The sequence below is a fragment of the Pantherophis guttatus genome, chromosome 1, assembly GCF_059756535.1.
Source record: "Pantherophis guttatus breed Tessera chromosome 1, ASM5975653v1, whole genome shotgun sequence".
Classification (NCBI taxonomy): domain Eukaryota; kingdom Metazoa; phylum Chordata; class Lepidosauria; order Squamata; family Colubridae; genus Pantherophis; species Pantherophis guttatus.
Genome location: NC_142063.1, coordinates 263,314,913 through 263,334,874, shown reverse-complemented (window position 1 = coordinate 263,334,874; position 19,962 = coordinate 263,314,913). Strand labels below are relative to the sequence as shown.

The 19,962-nt window shown below is 36.9% G+C and overlaps 1 protein-coding gene across 4 annotated transcripts in view; it reads right to left on the bottom strand.

The window, feature by feature from the left end:
• Positions 1-19,962, bottom strand: part of ADGB (androglobin) — a 93,701-nt gene that overhangs the window by 34,813 nt on the left and 38,926 nt on the right. For all 4 annotated transcript variants that reach the window (XM_060692269.2, XM_087882844.1, XM_060692271.2 and 1 more), the window contains 7 exons: positions 16,579-16,747; positions 15,363-15,426; positions 14,942-15,044; positions 9,471-9,615; positions 4,023-4,137; positions 3,383-3,550; positions 1,550-1,685 (listed from right to left, as the gene is read on the bottom strand). In XM_060692269.2, the coding sequence (XP_060548252.1) occupies positions 1,550-1,685; positions 3,383-3,550; positions 4,023-4,137; positions 9,471-9,615; positions 14,942-15,044; positions 15,363-15,426; positions 16,579-16,747 (900 nt within the window). The remainder of the gene's footprint in view (positions 1-1,549; positions 1,686-3,382; positions 3,551-4,022; positions 4,138-9,470; positions 9,616-14,941; positions 15,045-15,362; positions 15,427-16,578; positions 16,748-19,962) is intronic.

Here is a 19,962-nt window from a genome sequence, read left to right as displayed (position 1 = left end):
GCAAAGGGGGAGAAAGTTGCGATACATCACGTGGCGATGAGACATCACAAGTTTGATGCCTGTGTTTTATTTAAACTGTTCTGTGATCCTATTTGTGAAAACCTTGAGAGTGCTTTTTGCCTGAAAAAGCAGTTAAAAATAAATGACCGTGTAACTTTTATAGTATTATGATGAGTTCTAAGTATTAACAGTGAACTCTATTCCATAAGCACTGATCTTTATGTATCCCAAAGTATATATCTATGCACAAGAAAAAAATATGTATATTTAAGGATAAAATCCTAAACAACAGAAACCTCACAAAGATTACAGAGGTATAATTAAAAAATTTAAACTCAGTGCTCATATGAAAGGGACAGAAAATAAAACAGCACCATATCCTGACCGTATAAATGTGTAGCATGCCCACTGCTAGAATACTGAATGTAATTTCACAAGGATATTGGAAAATGACTGCAAAAAACTGAAATGGCCACATCATATGAATATCTTCCTTATGAAGAAAAGCTTCAAAAGCTGAGTGTCATTTAATTCCATTCAAAGCATGAGTATCAACTACAAAACTGAAGTTGTAAAATATACAAGAGGATATTCATTTTAAATATATATATATAATTAATATACATGGTTTATCAAAGTTAGAAGTATTCTAGGCTAGATGTATTTTAAATAAATTCATAGGGAAAAAGTCAAATGTTCTTGCAACTTTAGGTAAGAGAGGCATTGTTCTCTTGTCCGTTAGGAATTAATTAAAACTGAAATCCAATTAAAGTTTCAAAACATATATATGACTGAAAGTTTTTAATGGTCTTGCTAAGTATGTGCAAGTGTTTAGTGCCACTAGATCTTAATTGCAAAAATCCAAAAGACCACTAGAGGGAAGGAAGAGCTAAGGAAAATTCTTAATCTTTATTGCCATTATTTGGTAGCAATGGTAATGAAATGACTGCAGCTCCAAAAATTATGAAGACTGTATTTTTAGGCTTTACTTAAAAACTTGAAATCAGTTTATATATTCACAATATGTTTATGTTTTCAGTATTAGATGTCAGCTTTGTATAATACTAGGTAGGGCTATGTGAAATGAAGCTGTGTCCAACATATATTGACGGCTATGTCCAAACTTCAAAATAACCACTTCACTGGCTTTCAATCATCAACAGCATACACAAAGAAGGAAATGCAGTTAGCAGTACTCTTCATTCACTCTCACCATCTTGGTATGGTTTCTGGGCAAATTCTTCAGACTCACTATTGCCTTCTATTATCAAGAAATGATAAATGTCCAAAAATTAAAAATTAAACACTTTAAATTCCTCATATAGGCTTAATAATAAAGACAATTTAATTAGCCATCTTATTTCAGATGTATGAGGGATAAAAAGGACATTTACCATTTTAATGAATGTTTAACAATGGTGTTTTTTGTTTGTCAATATTAGAATGACTAGATTTACAATATTCACGGATCTTCTCCCAAATTCTATTATCAATAGAATATTTAAAGACAAATATTGCTGATAAATTTTTTCAGACATTCTTATTTTACCTGAGGATTCAGTGTCTTCAACAGAAACATCACTGAGCTTAAAATCCAATGTAAAACTTCTGTAAGCAAATTCATAATTGGAAGGAACATTCCCTAATATTTGTTTCATCAGATGCCAAAAAGCATTATTAAAAGCCTAAATATATAAAAATAAACAACAGCAAATTTTTAAAAATACACTATTCATATACATTTGATATATTATTTTATATCTAAGAAAAGAGACCATTATTATATTATACATGTGCATATGCATATATCTTAGTTTTATATATATATATAACTAAGAAAAAAACAAAGTCAAGAAAATAGATGAGTTTATTTATTTAGGAACTAATAATCTAATAACTAATAATCTCATCTAATCAGAAAATAACCCAGTTATACAATAGTAATGAATCATTACTATTACTATTACATTATTACTTATATTACATTACATTACATTACATTACTATTACTATTACATTACTAATGATTCATTACTATTGTATAAATGGGTTATTTTCTTATTAGATGAGATTTGATTTGATATCATCCAGTTGTGTTCAGAAGACATTGTAAAATATTTATTCACAGCTTAGATGTATTTATCTGATCATAATATATTTGTTTAAAAAAATAAAATTCACACCATCTCAGAGATTTGTAAAAATTAGGTGGTGTTTTGGGAGCATATCTAGAATTAAGACAGCTATGGATCCTACAGATTCCCTGCTTGTAAAAAGTCTTATCATCTGAGAAGCAACAGCTGCAAAACTCTGTGGAATTATTGTGAATGGGATTCTAAAATCAGATCTACACCCTCAGAAGACAGGATTTACATCCTGCGTAGAAAACATGATAAACTTGACTTAGATCCTCGTAGATGATTTGCAAGTGGTATCTGGGCTAGGCTTTTTGTCAGCTTTCAAAAACGCCAAGACTTTTCAAATTATTATGAATTAATAGCATATTTTCTTAAACATATTAATTAGATGAAAAATCCCATTAAGAAACAATAACCAAAGAGCATATACAGGTAGTCCTCAATTTATGATCACAACAGAGCCCAAAATTTCTGTTGCCAAGTGAGAAAGTTGTTAATCTTGTCCCATTTTACAACCATTCTTGCCACAGTTGTTAAGTGTATGATTGCAGTTTTGAAATTAATAACACGGTTAAGCGAATCTGGCTTCCCCATTGACTGTGCTTGTCAGAAGGTCGCAAAAGGGGATCACATGACCTCGGGACACTGCAACCATCATAAATATATGTCAGTTGCCAAACAGCCAAATTTTGATCACGTGACCATGGGGATGCTGCAATGGTCGTATGAGGGAAAAACGGTCATAAATCACTTTTTTCAGTGATGTTATAACTTGGAACAGTCACTAAATAAACTATTGTAAGTCTAGGACAGGGGTTCTCAACCTGTGGGTCGCCACCCCTTTGGGGGTCGAATGAGCGTTTCACAGGGGTCACCTAAGACCATTGGAAAACACATATTTTCGATGGTCTTAGGAACCGAGACACCGCTCCTCTATCTGTCTCCAGGCGGGTCCGATCGTGCGGCTCAGCTGGGATCGTCAGAGGCTTCCAAAAGCATTTTTTTCTGCAACCTCTTAAGGTTGTAGAAAAAATGCTTTTAAAAGTAAAAAAAAAAAAGTTGGCCACGCCCACCCAGTCACATTACCCTCCCCCCCACACACACACCAAGCCATGCCCACAGAACTGGTAGTAACAACATGAGGAACTGTATTAAAGGATTGCGGCATTAGGAAGGTTGAGAACCACTGGTCTAGGACTACCTGTACAAGTTAGTAGTCTTCTGTTTTTGTTTTGTTTTTTTACCTTAGAATGTTCTCTTGCTATTCCTGTGCCATAAAGACCAGGAGGGCAATGTGTTAATTCCAAGGCTTTCATAGCTTTGGGAAGATTTTCTGCATTCCCATAATTAATTAATACATTTCCAATGGCTTTCATTATAGCAGCAGCTTGTTCCATAAAACGATAGCTTTCCTGGGGAAGGGAAAGAAATATTTTACCTGCCAATAACTAGCACTATTCAAAGTATATTCATATGCCAAATGTATAAGTGGATGTAGTATTACTAACTTATCATGCTTATCAATACCTCTAATCAATGACATCATCAAAGTAAACCATCAAAACCCACGTAGTGCAAGTGTCATCAGATCAGGACTCCATGGATATGATGTATTATCTAATCTCATCAGGAAAAGGCTGCATGTCATACCTAAAGTTAATGATTAATATAATCCTTCCATTGACTGCATTGACCTAGGATGTAATGCTGCTAAAAGCCAATGTTTTCAAGCAAGCCCTGCCTGGCAGCTTTATTTTTCAAAGCCAAGTATAAAATAAAAATAGAGACTATAAATAAAATGAAATGAAAAAGGAAACACAAACCCACTGTCAATTAAATAACAGTCAATGAGAACACAAATCCAGTTACTATGGTAACAAATACCTTTTCAAGATTTGGTAGAACTATATCCTCTTCACCAAATACACATGGCACCATACTGCACAGATGTATATTGTGTCCTATGGGAGAGCTTGCAGTAAAAAGTAACACGTGGCGGCTACATTTAAAAAAGCAACACATGAAAGCAATTACATTTTCCAAATATAACATTCATAATTTATTTACATATAATAGGAAAAAAGTGAATATAAAAGTTTATGGACTAAAATAAGCAATGCATGGAAATCTGCATTTTATTTAACCTGCAAAAATATTGGCTAAGTTGCAAAGTACACATGCATAGCAATGCAGATATAATGCCTAATCCAAAAATCATTCTGGTAGTTTACTGCAGTAGCTAACATTATGAGATGGATTCAAATCTTATGCACTACAGTTTAAGCAAGATGCTCTTTTCTTCTTCATCTCATTTTTTAAAATTTACAGTGTGATATTGTTGGATCTTACAAGGTTATTTAACTATTCCCAGGTACTGTAGATTAGTGACTGAGGCTGTAATTAAAGCATGATGTCAGCACTTCAACCTGCATTTACTTTAGTGCTGACATAGGAAGAAGAGGGGCCAGCTGGCAAGAGGATGCTTGACACTTCACCTACTTATTTTCCTTGAAGATAATATCCCCTAGGAGATGAGAGGGAGGGGGGACATTCCTGGGAGCTTAGGTAGTAGATATGGGGAGAGTGATTTGGAAGAAGGCCAATGAGACGCAGAGATTTGGAGAACGGAAAGGGAGGGTTTGGGGTCAGGAAGCCAGAGCTGGCTATGTCACGATCGGGGCCAGATTGTCGTGCTTAATAAAATGAAAGATTTCTTCAAAGACTATCTGTTTGGAAATGCAATTTATTTTATTTGAAGACGATATCGAAACCTGACACATACATTTAAAAGAAGCAGTTTATTGGAACCCAATGGGAATTACTTCTAATAATAGCTCAGAAAAGCAAACCAAATCAATTCCTGGTACAAATATCAGTTCTTTCATCAATTTATAAATTGGGCTAAGCAAGTGCTCTTAATCATAGCACTTAACCAACCAACCAGGACTAGTATAACAGTTTATTGGAATCATTTACTGACTGATTTTGTATATCATCATATTTCTAGGCTCCAGCCACCCTCACTTGGACGAGGGGATAGATGGGGAACTCATCAAATTTGCAGATGACACCAAGCTGGCAGGAATAGTCAACACTCCAGAAGACAGGCTTAAGATACAGAAGGATTTTGACAGACTAGAACATTGGGCGCTATCTAACAAAATGAAATTCAATGGTGAAAAAAGTAAGGTTCTACATTTAGGGAAGAAAAACAAAATGCACAGGTACCATATATGTGGTACCTCGCTCAACAGTAGTAACTGTGAGAGGGATCTTGCAGTCCTAGTCGACAACCATTTAAATATGAGCCAGCAATGTGCAGCAGCTGCCAAAAAAGCCAACACAGTTCTAGGCTGCATAAACAGAGGGATAGAATCAAGATCACGTGAAGTGTTAATACCACTTTATAATGCCTTGGTAAGGCCACACTTGGAATACTGCATTCAGTTTTGGTCGTCACAATGTAAAAAAGATGTGGAGACTCTAGAAAGAGTGCAGAGAAGAGCAAGCAAGACGATTAGGGGACTGGAGGCTAAAACATATGAAGAACGGTTGCAGGAACTGGGTATGTCTAGTTTAATAAAAAGTAGGATTAGGGGAAACATGATAGCAATATTCCAATATCTCAGAAGTGCCACAAAGAAGAGGGAATCAAGCTATTCTCCAAAGCACCTGAGGGTAGGACAAGAAGCAATGGGTGGAAACTAATCAAGGAGAGAAGCAATTTAGAACTAAGGAGAAATTTCCTGACAGTTAGAACAATTAATCAGTGGAACAACTTGCCTCCAGAAGTTGTGAATGCTCCAACACTGGAAGTTTTTAAGAAGATGTTGGATAACTATTTGTCTGAAGTGGACCTCTAAGGTCCCTTCCAACTCTGTTATTCTATTTCTATTTCACTTAACAAAAGTGGAAAACTCCAAGCAGCTTTCTTTAAAATGCACATTCTAGGTCAACTGAATTTGGTTGGAGAAGGCAAGTACTAAAATTATCTAGGAGCCAAGACAAATAGTATTTTATTAAATAAATCTTTCCATCTTTGTGCATGCAATAATCTTGCTACAGTTATCATGTACCAAATCAAGTTCCATAGCTTTTTTCCAACTGTTTGTCCATCAATTCCCAAAGAAAAACCTTTGGTCTCAATCGTATATTAATCTTTAATGTCCTCTGAATCAGTATTTGAATCCAGCATTTTCTAGCTCTCTTACATGTCCCCCAAACATGGTAAATATCTTTTCTTGTTAGCCATATTTCAAATATAAATTTGAAGGGCTTTTATACATTGTAGACAATTTCTCTAGTGATATATACCAATGATATATCCTTTTGTAAAAAGTCTCTTTACGATTATAACATAGTATAAATTTCCATCCTTTCATATTTTCTTATCATTTCATCTGTATAATCAGTTTTAGTCCACTTTATCATACATTCTTTCACTTGTTCTGTTTCAAATTTCAATAGAAGTTTATACATTTTAGCAGTTACATATTTATCATTTGTGCACAAGTCTATTTCAAACTCAGTTTTATATGTTCAAATTATTATTTTATCTTTTTAAATCTTTATAATAATTATGAATAAGAGAACCATTGGGAATTATATCGCTCCACACCAATTCTTCTTTTCGCTTTACATAGTCCTTGACAAAAATTATTTCCCATGTTTTATGGCTAAGGGCCATAAGGGTGTTTTGTGGTACAACATGATTTATATTTTCAATGTGATACATCTAACATAATGTTCTTTAAAATCCATGTTTACCTTGAGTTTATACAAATATCCATGCCACCCAAATCTTAGGTCAGTTCTTCTCATTCCAAGAGACTTCACTCCAAAAGCAATGCCACTCTTCCATCCAAATCAAACAGCAAGATGCAAAACATCATTTCAAATTGGGTAAACCCAATCCTCCTCTTTCCTTTGCATGTTGTAACACTTTATATTTAACTCATGTTTTTTCTCTGTCACACAAATTTAGATATATACTTCTGCCACTGTTTAAATGGAGCATCAGTTGTCAAAACAGGTACTATTTGAAACGAAAACTTTATTCTAGGCAGAATATTCATTTCTATCACATAAATTCTCCCCAGTAATGATGATGGTAGTTTTTCCCATTTTAAGATATCTTTTTAAACTTAATTTCACATTGTAATAAAGTTATTTTGAAATAACAGACAATTCATATATTTTACCTTCTTCTCAATCTTAGCACCCATTTTATTCATCAATTCTGTTTAATCTTATATTTTCATATATTTTGTTAACATCATCTTCTATTTATTAATCCTGAAACCTGCTTAATGCACCATATTCTTTGTTATTGACAAAAGTCCTTAACATATAAATTTAGTTTTTAATCTTTACTCCCACAATCTTAACATATTGTCTTATATCTCTATTCAGTATTTTAAGAACCAAAATAAGTGAATGGGCCCTTTCCTGCTCCTTTTTATATCACAGGGTTTTGTTAGCTCTTCATTAATAATTATTTCTGCTTTCTGTTAAGTACAAATTGATCTTGCCCATTTTATAAAGTTCTTGCCAAAATTCATATCTTCCAGAACCTTGAGCGAAAAAGCTCACTTCAAATTGTCCAAGGTCTTCTCTGCATTTAAGAAAGCCAATGTGGATTATTTTTCATTATGTTGTTCCAAAATATCCAACACATTTCTAACATTCTTCTTTAACTGTCTTTTAAGTAAAAACTCACACTGATCCTCATGAATAAATAGTTGCAAAATTATTTTAGTGTACCAGCAAGAATCATTGTGAACAATTTGTAGTCATGATTCAGTAATGATATTGACTTCTTGTTAAAGTCAAATTTTGTCCTTCTTTATATATTAATACTATATTGGCCTCTTTTGAACTTTCTGGCATCTTTTCTGCCTGTAAGATAGAGTTCATCATGCTTTATAAATGTAATAAAAATTCATCCTCAAAACTTTTATAATGAAATCCAGATAATCCATCTGCTCCAGCCACTTTCTTAAATTTAATCCTTTTTATAGCTTCGGAAACTTCCTTTATTGTTACAGGTCCATTCATAATTTGTCTCTGCTTCTCTGTAATCTTTGGTAAATTTTGTTTCTTTAAATACTTCTGTTTTCTCTAGACAGATATCATATTGGGTTTGTGCACAGTTCCACTAAGCAGAGAATCACGCAGTCATGATATGCCGCTTCTTTCTCAGGATAGCTTTTGGATTTCTTCAGTCTATTGAAGCTCAAGGGTCTTCTACAGTGTTTTATGGTATCAATGATTTATGGTATCAAGCTTTGTTTGCTCAGGTAGCTGAAAGGAAGAGCTTGATACCAGTTTCTCAGTTCTACTGCCTCTCATCTTGTTGCTTCTTGAGTTGGTCACATTCTTCCAGGATCAGGTGTTTGCCTCTGCCAAAGAGTTTTCCCCACTATGGTTTGGTATACTCTTACTTTCTCTGCTTTCTCCTGGACAGAGTCAACTGTCTTGCCTGGGAACTTTTTATCTTCTCAGATGCATCTCTCCTCAACTGCATACACTTTCTCCTCCAATGAGAAAAATACTCTTGCATTTGAGCAAGAGTATTTTGGGTCTCCTTCAGTCAAGAAGATATACATTGCATAAACTCTGCAGGTCCCAACGAAGCTTCTCGCAGAATTTATATTGCTCTTAGCTTCTCTGCTTATTCCCTTGGACAAACTTGGATACTGTTTTCCCCTATTTTCTTACTCTCTTTACAAGCTGCCAAGAGGTGCTTCTCTGGTTAAGCACTATTTTGGACTGAAAGAAGACAGGGATAAAAGGAGAAAAGAAGAAAAAAGGACAAAAAAATATAAACCGTCTTTCTTCTTGACCTTTCTCGCTAAACTGTGGTTCTCAAGCTCTTACAGTGATTGAAAAAAGGGTGGCGTGTAATTCTTCTTTGATTTCTGTTTAAATAATCCATCAAAGTTTATACAATCAAAACAGAAAAGAAGAAGGAAAATGAAGAATTCTCAAGCCATGCTTTCAAATGGTTGCATAAACATACAAAATGCATGTGGGTCAGTGTAAACAAATATAAGATCATGTTTAGAGATAACAAATCGATGCTTCCCAGTGCACAACATATATACAATAGCTATATAATATATTATCTCCTGTTACAGAGCTTTTATACCTCCAATATCACCTGCAGAAAACAGCAACTGCAGGATGTTATTGCATTCAGATTATGCTTGATGTGGATTCCCTTTTAATAGTCACCTACCTGGCTACTATGGGAACAGTGAGACCTTTGATCTGATTCAGAATAATGTTTCTGTTCTTTAATGAGTGACATAGAAAAAAACCAGCACATACCCAGCAGGAAGACTTATTACAGCAGCTTTAGTAGCATATGTGTGGATCTTCAGGATTAACTGCCCTGGAGATAAATGTTTCCATGAGAAACTTTCAACCATGAGTAACCCCAAGGGAACAACTTGGTTTTCTTTCTGTACAAGGGCTAGAAAAGTAGAAAACAGGACATATATTTACAAATAAGTTATAGCCATACCTCTTTTTATAAATGCAAAAAAAAAAAAAAAAAACCAGCACAAAATTTGTTGTATTTAAAAATATCAGGGAAATGTAGTTTATATATTCCAGCAAACAATCTTTGTACCAAATAAGCTTTAGTGAAAAAAAGGCTCATCATTTTTTGTGGTTTGAATTTACTTAGGCATCAAACCAGGATATGCCATGAATTCAGAACTGTGTTCAGCTAAAAAAGGGTAATCCAATATAATCTTATACACGACTACTGAGAAATCCCACTGAGTTTAAAAGAAACAAATTGTGCCATAACTAAGAATAAGATTGAGGCCAAACATATTTTCTTCGATTTCTTCTTACTTTGAACAGGTACTGTGTAATTCAAATAATGAAAATGCCAGTAATATTTCTATGTCCCTTTTTCCTCCCTGTTCAATGAAATTTCCATTTTCAACTGAATGACACAGAGACACTTGCTTTTGGGGGGGTTGTCCTTAAATGACCTCGTAGTCATCATTTACACTTCCAATTTGGTTATCCCATGCAAATATTCCTAGAGAGACATTAAATCTCATGTAGTCACAGTTAAAGATTTTAACTTAGACACAGACACATAAAAGGGAGCAAATTTATTTTTTGTAAGTGCTGTTTTACTTCTATATATGCTTTGGAAAATTTTTCTTCATATAGCCCACCAGCACACCCCAGAAACAACTTGCTTGAGAATAAATTTCTACTGTGTTTGAGATTATATTTGTCTGGAATGGCATAGGGTCTCCTGCTTGTGTAGGGGGTTGGACTAGAAGACCTCCAAGGTCCCTTTCAACTCTGTCCTCTTATTATCTCTCTCTCTGTGTGTGTGTGTGTGTTTGTGCATGTACACATTTCTGTATGAATGCATTAGAACTACAGTATATGCCTAAGTAGGTTGATATGGGATTGCAGTGACAGTGTTTATGTTGACATTAAAATTCAGTAGAAGTTGTAAATTATCTTGAAATTTCCAACAATCCTAAATATTCCGATGGACAGCCACTTCTTGAATTTGTCAATTTTATTGGGTGCATTCTCTTTGGCTTCTACTTACATCTGATTTACAGCACAGTTATTTTGCTAGATGGGTTATTAAGTCATCTTAATTTTTAATTTTTCTACATAAAGTTTAAATGTGGTAGAAAAATAAGACAACTGAAAATGTACCAAGGAAATATGGAAACTGGAAATACAATCGTGAAAACATTCATTGGTTTGGGCAAAGTCAGTTAACCTGATTTGAAAACAGGAATTAGAAAGCAGAAAAATGCATTCAAGCTATTATGGAGAAAAGAGGCAAAATATAGCTAAGTTTGCAGAATGGAAACCATAAAACCATCAGATAGAATTTGCAGATGTACACATGATGCCACTGGTTGTATTTCCATGGAGATCAAGCGTCTTCCCTAGAGCAAAGTTTGCTAACACAGAGAATCCAATTTTTCAGATAGAAAAATTTGCAGATGAAGTCTTGAGGAATATAACAGCTTCCCATTGCCAAGATGACAGCTCCTTTTTATGCATAGAAAATAATATTTTAGGTTAGAGGTGCATATTACACTGAAGAAAAATGATGTGATACATTTCTAGTATGATGAATAGGAAACTTCTTGCAGTAAGAACTAAATGAATTAATCATTTCATTTTCTGAAGTGCTCATAGACCGCATGGTAATTTGCCTGCCTGGTGCACATGCTGCCTATATTCATACACTACTTAGATAGTCTGCACACTGATACATATTTAATAATTACTCTGCATATTGTGACATAGGAGAATTTAGTCATGAATTCTTGCGTGCCACCTTTACATTTCTTCAAAGGAAACTGAAAGCCAGTGTGACTCTCTTTGAAATGCTTTCTGCTTCATCTAGACTGAGGCCTGCAGGCTGGATCCAGCCCACGAGGTGCTTAGATCTGGCCCGTGGGGCCACCCTGGAAACAGCAAAGGACTTGCCTGTGGTGCCTCTGCCAGCAAAAACAGAGCTCGGGAGGCTGAGACGGCCTCCTCCAACCCTCTGCCAGTGAAAACGGAGCTCGGGAGGGCCACGCAGGAGGTGCCCCCAACACAAGTGATGTCGAGCTGGCCATGCCCACCCAGCCCCCAAGGTCAGTAAAATTGAGTTTGACACAGTGGTGAAATCTAAAATTTGTTACTACCGGTTCTGTGGGCGTGGCTTGGTGGTGGTGGGTAATGTGACTGGTGAGCGTGGCCAATTTTTTTTTTTTATGTTTAAAACCATTTTTTCTACAACCTCTTCCGCAAAGAGGTTGTAAAAAAATGTTTTCAAAAGGCTCTGACGACCCCAGCTGGGTTGCCTGATCGGCAGAGGCTTTTTTTCTTTTAAATGCATCTGACGATCAGGCAATTCAGCTTGGATCGTCAGAGGATTTTAAAAGAAAAAAAGCCTCTGACGATCAGGCAACTCAGCTTGGATCATCAGAGGCATTTAAAAGAAAAAAAGGCTTTTTTTCTTTTAAATGCCTCTGACGATTCAAGCTGAGTTGCCTGATCGTCAGAGGCTTTTTTTCTTTTAAATGCCTCTGACGATCAGGCAACTCAGCTGGGATCGTCAGAGGATTTTAAAAGAAAAAAAGCCTCTGGCGATCAGGCAACTCAGCAACTTTCAGGCAACTTTCTTGATTTCTTTTTCTTTTCCCCTGCTTACTGTCTGTTAGTTTGCCTTATTTTGTCTACTTGCTTAAAAGCTTAAAAATTATTAAAAAATAAAAGAAATCTGATTATTCATGGAGTCACTATTGAAGGAATATTTTGCTTTAATGTTTAATTAATATAGGAATATCTACATTAATGTTAAATATTAAGAAGACAAAGGTAATTTCAACCATCGTGCTTAGTGAATGGCAAGTGAGGGTAGTTAATAGTTTTGTTTGCTCAAGAAAGGGTAAAGCAGGACAACGCACTGGAGAAATAAAAAGATCAATGTGAAGGCAAAAGAGAATGATAGATTTAGATAAGAAGGTGAAGGGTAAGGACTTTTTTATGATACCCCCCCCCCATTAGTAATATAAGAATAGAGAGCCAGTTTGGTGTAGTGGTTAATGCATCAAGCTAAAAACTGGGAGACCGTGAGTTCTAATTCTGCCTTAGGCACAAAGCCAGCTGGGTGGCCTTGAACCACTCACTATCTCTGAGCTCTCAGAAGGAGGCAATGGCAAACATTTCTCAAAAACCTTGCCAAGAAAACTGCAGGCTCTTCTTCAGGCACCCTGCAAAGATCAGACTTGAACAGAAGAAGAAAAAACGTAAGAACGGGGAAGAAGGATAAACATTAAATTCAATTAATCTAGAGAGAGTTACTAAGAGTACCAGAGGCTAAAATAATCAGTCAATTGTAGACTAATAAAATCCAATGCTTCTTCGAAACAATGATTAACAAGTAGAAATTCAATTGGGGGGGGCACACATTGTGATTAGAATGAAGAGTATGAAAAACTACTGCACATGGCAAGATTTTGGGAAATGTAGTGTGTGGGCAACCAATGGCATCAGTTACTGAGCACATGTGATACATTGGTTTCCAATGTGCTTCTGAGGATAATTCAAGATGCTGGTAGTTACATTCATCATTCCGTATGAGATTAGTCTAGCCCCAATCCTGTTAGCCCTACATAAGGCCCTCAAAACGTGGTCTTCTATCCACACCTGGGGTCCCTGATATATCATGGGGCCCAATATATCATGGAGCTTTGTTGATGGTTGTTTATATGATGCTTGGCTGCCATGTATTTTTATTCTTTATTTTGTCTACTTTATTGTAAACCACCTAGAGTTATATATATAAGATGGACAGTAACCAAACAAACAACAAACAAACATGATTGTGAAAAGGATGGACAGTATGAAGTTGGCCACATTTTGGTAGTGGTTGTCCTTACAAAGTTGAATTGTCATAGTTTGAATTCAGCTTGCAGATTTTTAGTTACAAAACATGGTAGACTAGATAATATTTTTATTGCATATTAACATATAAACACTTGCAATGGATTGTCTTCTGTCAACATCGAACTTTAATACCCTTCGTGCATTAATATATTTTGAGGGTCTTTGGAACTCTTAATGTGAAATGTCCTTTTTCGCAAAGTGTACGGAATGACAGTTGTATGGATATATATAAATCTGAATAAGTCACTATTAATAGACCTGTTTCACTGAGCTATTCTGAAAAATTACAAGTAAGTCATAGTACATAGTACTATGTACATAGTACTTATGTATTTATGTATTTATGTATTTATGTATTTATGTATTTATTTATTTATTTATTTATTTAATTTGTATACCGCCCTTCTCCAACAGGACTCAGGGCGGTGAACAGCCAGAATAAAACAGAACATACAAAATTTAAAAACAATTTAAAAATAATTAAATATTTTTGGCCGCAATTTAAAACAAACCCAATTAAAATCAATTTAAAATTAACCAAAAACTATGGGGTCAAGCCAGCCCTGCTAGGTGAAATAAATAAGTTTTTAGGGCCCAATGAAAAGTCCGGAGGTCTGGTATTGTACATATCTCTGGAGGGAGGTTGTTCCAGAGGGCGGGCGCCACCACAGAGAAGGCTCTCCCTCTGGGGGTCGCCAGCCGACACTGTTTGGCGGACGGCACCCTGAGGAGGCCCTCTCTATGCGAGCGTACTGGCCGGTGGGAGGCTATCGGTGGCAGAAGACGGTCTCGTAAATACCCCGGCCCTAAGCCATGGAGTGCTTTAAAGGTGGTCACCAACACCTTGAAGCGCACCTGGAAGACCACCGGGAGCCAGTGCAGCTCGCGCAGGAGAGGTGTCACATGGGAGCGCCCCGTTGCTCCCATAATCCCCCGCGCGGCCGCATTCTGGACCAGCTGGAGCCTCCGGGTGCACCCCAGGGGGAGCCCCATGTAGAGAGCATTGCAGTAGTTTTCCCTGTACCTCTTCTCTTGACTTTATTGATTTTACTGATATTTTATTGTTGGTTGATTTATGTTATTAACCATTCTTCATTTTTATAATGAGCATGCTACAATAATAAAAAATAAATAATAAAAGCTGCAAAATGGACTTTAGTTACATATGTATTTCAACTGAATATCCTTGACCTAAAACTATTAACATGGTACTTTTCACAGAACACTAAAAATAAGGAAAAATGCATACAGGGTGAATATTATTGATTTAGCTGCTTTACTTCTATTTCTGAATATCTCTCAGAAAAAATCCAAGAGAACAATATTAATCTTATTCTTGTGCTTTGTATTAATCTTACCTCCAGTCTCTCCCCAATGTACTAATGCGGAAAAGCTAACTAGAATATCAATAGGCTTCAAGCTGTCCACACACATATAATACAAGACTCGATCATCTACCATCTGCAAGGAGAAAAGATCTTTCTGTTGAAATTCTATCATCAAATATTGTAGCAACTAACAATTGATAGCATTTCTGTTATATTTCGAAGTATGGTATTAGATACAGAACCGAAAGTGTCAACCCGTTTTATCAGAGTTTTCTCATAACTATTGGTGCTGTTTTAACCAACTGACAAAGAGTTTACACTGTTTTGTATGAAGGGAGATATATATATATATATATATATAATATAATAAACTTTATTTGATAAATATGTTCCATCAATACAAACTGAAACATACTGAGATATAAACAAATTATATTGTCAACAAACTTACCCTAAAATCTGACTTCTGATAGTTATAGGCATAGGTACTTGGTTTGTGGAAAACATATAAATTCCTAAGAAAAATGAATGTGATTATTTTAGCATAGGTTATATAAAAATCCCTCAAGCAATGTCAATCTTTACTAAATTAAAAAATATTCTTAACTTTTCAATTAAAGAAGACAGAATAAGAGTAATAGTAAAAATTCATTCCCAGTATTTTGTAGAGCCCAAACTGAAAAATATTACTATTGATTGACAGAAATTATTTATAGCCTTTATATCGGGGTGACATGCTACCGGTTTGCTCCGGTTTGCGCAAACCGGTAGTGATAAAAACTACTGGTTCGGGCAAACTGCTGGTAAAAAAAAAGGCTACTGGTTCGGTTGAATCAGCAGTTTAAAAAGCTACCGGTTCAGGTGAACCTGTAGTTAGCTACCGGTTCGGGCAAACCAGAAGTTAAAAAAAGCTACCGGTTCCTCTGAACCAGTATTTCCGACGATCAGCTGTGCTACGGGGTTTAGCTTTGCTAGAAAGCAGGAAATCCTATTTTCTAGCAAAGCTAAATCGTGCAGCACAGCTGATTCCCCCCACCCACTGTTCTACTTACTTTCCCAAGCCTCCTTTTGGTGTGTAGTGCACACGTGTGCATGCGCCAAAAGGAGGCTTGGGAAGATAAGTAGAAGGGGGAGGAATCAGCTGTGCTGCAGGGTTTAGCTTTGCTAGAAAGCAGGAAATCCTGCTTTGTAGCGAAGCTAAATCGCGCAGCACAGCTGATCTCCCCTTGCTTCTACTTACCTTCCCAAGCCTCCTTTTGGCACGTACTGCGTATGTGTGTGCATGCACACAGCGCGCATTTGGGGCACAGTGCGCATGCACGGCCAGTGAACCAGTAGCAAACCAGTTCGGATTTCACCACTGCTTTAAATGTAAGAATTCTGTAGTTCTGGTTCGAAATTAAAATCATTGGTAAAATTCTGGAGAATACAGAACCATAGAAATGGGAGAACTTGACAAAAAGAATAATTTCTGTATAGTTCTCATGATGTCCCTTTCAAAAAGGACTCCAATGATTGTGCATGTAACCTTGGCAACTGCTTGCCTTCTTGTTTGGGTCTAAATGCAATTTATTTGCTATATTCAAAACAATGTTTTCAATACAGGAACACATTATGTTTTCAGAAATATAGGATTACAATTAAAAAAAAACCTCACTGCTTCTTACTGAAAGCAAATACAGAAATCTTCATAGTCCATCCATATTTCCTTGGAATTAATGTTCTTTTCAAGTTCAATTTCTTCAAGAGATTTATTTACTATTTGGTTGTTGAAAGCAGCATCTGCTGATTCTGGTACCTGAGCTAGTTCACTACTTACTTTTTCTGCAGATTCACCTATATGAATAAGAAACAAAAATATAGACATTTTACCTCAGATTAAGCCTATGTTTCTGAAAAAGAAAAGATGATGGTTTGCTGATGAACTAGAAAATATATATAGGGCAACTCTTGATGCTTCTACTATCTTAATAAAGTTAGGACAACATTTCAGTATATCTGTTGGATTGAGCTATAATCCAATTCAAAGTACAAATTCAAAACTTCAAAACAAGCTGATAAAAATGTTCTTGAGGTAATCACATCTGTCTCAATGTCATCATCTGGAAATATAATGGAGATTTTATTCTCAAGCAATTTAGTTTAAGATCAAAATCTTTATTCTAAAATAAATACCTTGGTATATATACTCTTCCTTCATTTTTTAAATTTCATTTCCAATGTTGTATTTAATTTTGAAAAAAGCCAGATAACTAAATGTTTGTAATATTACTATCCAACACTGTAATTAATATTGATAGAATGTCCATCTTTTTTCTTGTCTATATTCAATAAAACTTTCCCAAACATTTTTCTTTATTACAAAGTCTTTTTTACTGCTTACCAGAAAGTCCTAATTTAAATATCCCTGGTGTGGGTAATGGGCTTTACTCAATTTTGGGTAGTATGCCTAGGGAAGCACTGTTCTAAGGCATCTAATTAACGGAATATTAAGAAACTATTATATAAATATAAATGGGCAATTTTTTTTGGATACACTATAGAATTAGACAAATGGCAAAAACATTGGGGAAAAAACTGTAAATTGACAATGGCAACTACTTATAAGGAAAATCTATATAAAGTGTTTTATAAGTGGCAGTTACCACTGGCGAAATTAGCAAAAATGTTTAAAAACATGTCTGCCAGATGTTGGAAATGTAACTAGACACTGGGCACATATTATCACATGTAGAAAAAATGTTAAACCAGCACATAGATTATAAAACAGAAATATTTTTCTTAGGCATAGTACCAGAAAAGTATGATAAAGGGAATATATATTTAATATTACAGGGATTGACAGCAGCAAGAATTGTATTTGCACAGTACTGGAAAAATGAGGAAACACCTATAGAAGAAGATGTAATTTTAAAAAAATTAGATTGTGCAGAAATTGACCAATTGATATTAAAGATAAAAGAAAAAGAAGATACTGAGTATTTTTGAACATGGAACTTGTTTTACAAATGGTTGGATAATAGAGGTAGAAATTAGGAGTGGGAAAAGTGTTATTATATCAGCAAAATGATCCAGACAATACGCTATTCACTAAGCACTTATGTATGTAAAGTGAAAATGTATAAATAAACTGTTAAAAAAAGAAACTATTGTATAAATATCATTGTATCAAAATGTTATTTGAAATTTGGTAGTCCGTGTAGTTTGTCTAACATCCTTTCGCTCACATAATATGGTATTTTTTTCATTGCAATTTTTATGTAGGATAGAATTCTAGAGATCAGATGAAATGGTTTGGTATTTATGGAATTTCACACACTTACCTTGTTTTCCCGAAAATAAGACACCCCCGATAATACCGTGTTCCCCCCAAAATAAGACCCTGTCTTATATTTTTTTGAAGCCCGAAATAAGGGCTTGGCCTTATTTTTGGGGGGTCTTATTATTTTGGGGCACAATTTGGGGGTGGCAGGTGGGGAAGGATGGGGAGGGGGAGAAGCAAGGGGCAGGAAGCCCTGCCATGCCTAGCGAGAGAAGAGACGGCAAGAATCACGGCTGCTTTTCACCTGCTTCATCTCCCTCTCTCTGTCTGTGTGTGTGAGCAGCAGAGAGAGAGAAAAAGAGAAACAGTGGAGGGGAACCAGGAAGATTGGTTAGATGAGATGCCAGGCGGTGAGGGCGGCAGCCGTCGCCTACCACGAGCGAAGGACCAGGTGGAATTACCCGCTGTGCAGAGGCAGCTGAGCCTGCATCGCATGGCTGGCCGAGGCGGGCACAGTTTCCCGAGTGTGAGCCTTTCCTGGTCACTGGACACCGGGCCCTCCCCACCCTCCACTTCCAAGCAGGGAGACTGTCCTTGGCGGGCAGAGCGGCGGCTTCATCCTCCTCCTCCCTGAAGGCTTGTCCCACTTAAAGGCCCAGCGTGACACTTCCCCTAGCCCACCTGCCTGCCCACGCTCCCCTTCGGCTGCCCCTCTCCAAGCACTCCAATCGCACAGCCTCTCCGCCCCTCGAGCTAAACCGGCTAAGAGGCGTGCACAAATTTGCTCACAGCAGTGAGCCGAACCCATCAGAGCCTCACCGCTTTTGGTCACTGCCTCCCTGGCCCAAGGCTGCATGTTGTAAAGAATAATGAAGCAAGGTGGTGGTGGTGGTGGAGGACAAAGCAAGGCAGGGGCTGTGGAGCTACCCCAAGGCCCCGTATTGGCTTACCTGAAGGCCCTTCAGCCAGGCCACCCATGCCAAACCCTCCCCCCGCCGCAGGGCAGCCACATCCCTTCACTAACTTGCTTTTCAGCTCCGTTCTCCGCTGCGCTTGGTCTGTTGGACTACTGTAAAAAAATAATACCAGTAGTTCAGACTTTCCAACTTCTCATGAAGAAATTTTTTTTTCGCGAAGTTGGAAGGTGCTTTTACTTAGTCCCACAGACTACTTTTTTTGCCCTGCATGTGATAGTGGAGAATGGAGCTGGAAAGCAGGTTAATGAAGAGATGTGGCTGCCTTGGGAGGGTTGGAGGGTGAGGGACCTCTATGTGTTTTTGTGAGAGAGAGAGTGGGGGGGGTGGTGGAGAGAACATTGCTGCCAGCCCTGGATAACTTTGAGGTTGGATCAGATCTCTCGCTTTCTTTCTCTCTCTCTCTCTCTCTCACACACACACGGTTCTTTCTTTGGAATCGCAACACAGATGCCACTTCCAGGACTGCAAGGCTAAAGGCTTCAGATGGAGCATTTTGGGGATGTGTGTCTGTGCTGCAATCTCAAGTAAAGAAAGATTGGCAGGAAAAGAGGGAGGAGGCCAGCAGCTGGGGAGGTGCTCTGGAGATCTGGGCAGAGTTGCAAAGCCCTCACTGGCTCAGCTGATCAGCGGGCAGCAATTAAGGGGCTGAACCTCCAGGTGGTGACCTGGGAAGGGAAGGGCTGCCTCCTGTGCTGGCCATGCCCACCCCTTCACTAGGGCTTATTTTCAGGGGAAGACGTATATTTATGCCCACCCCAAAAATCAGGTTTGGCTTTATTTTTGGGACATGTCCTATTTTTGAGGAAACACGG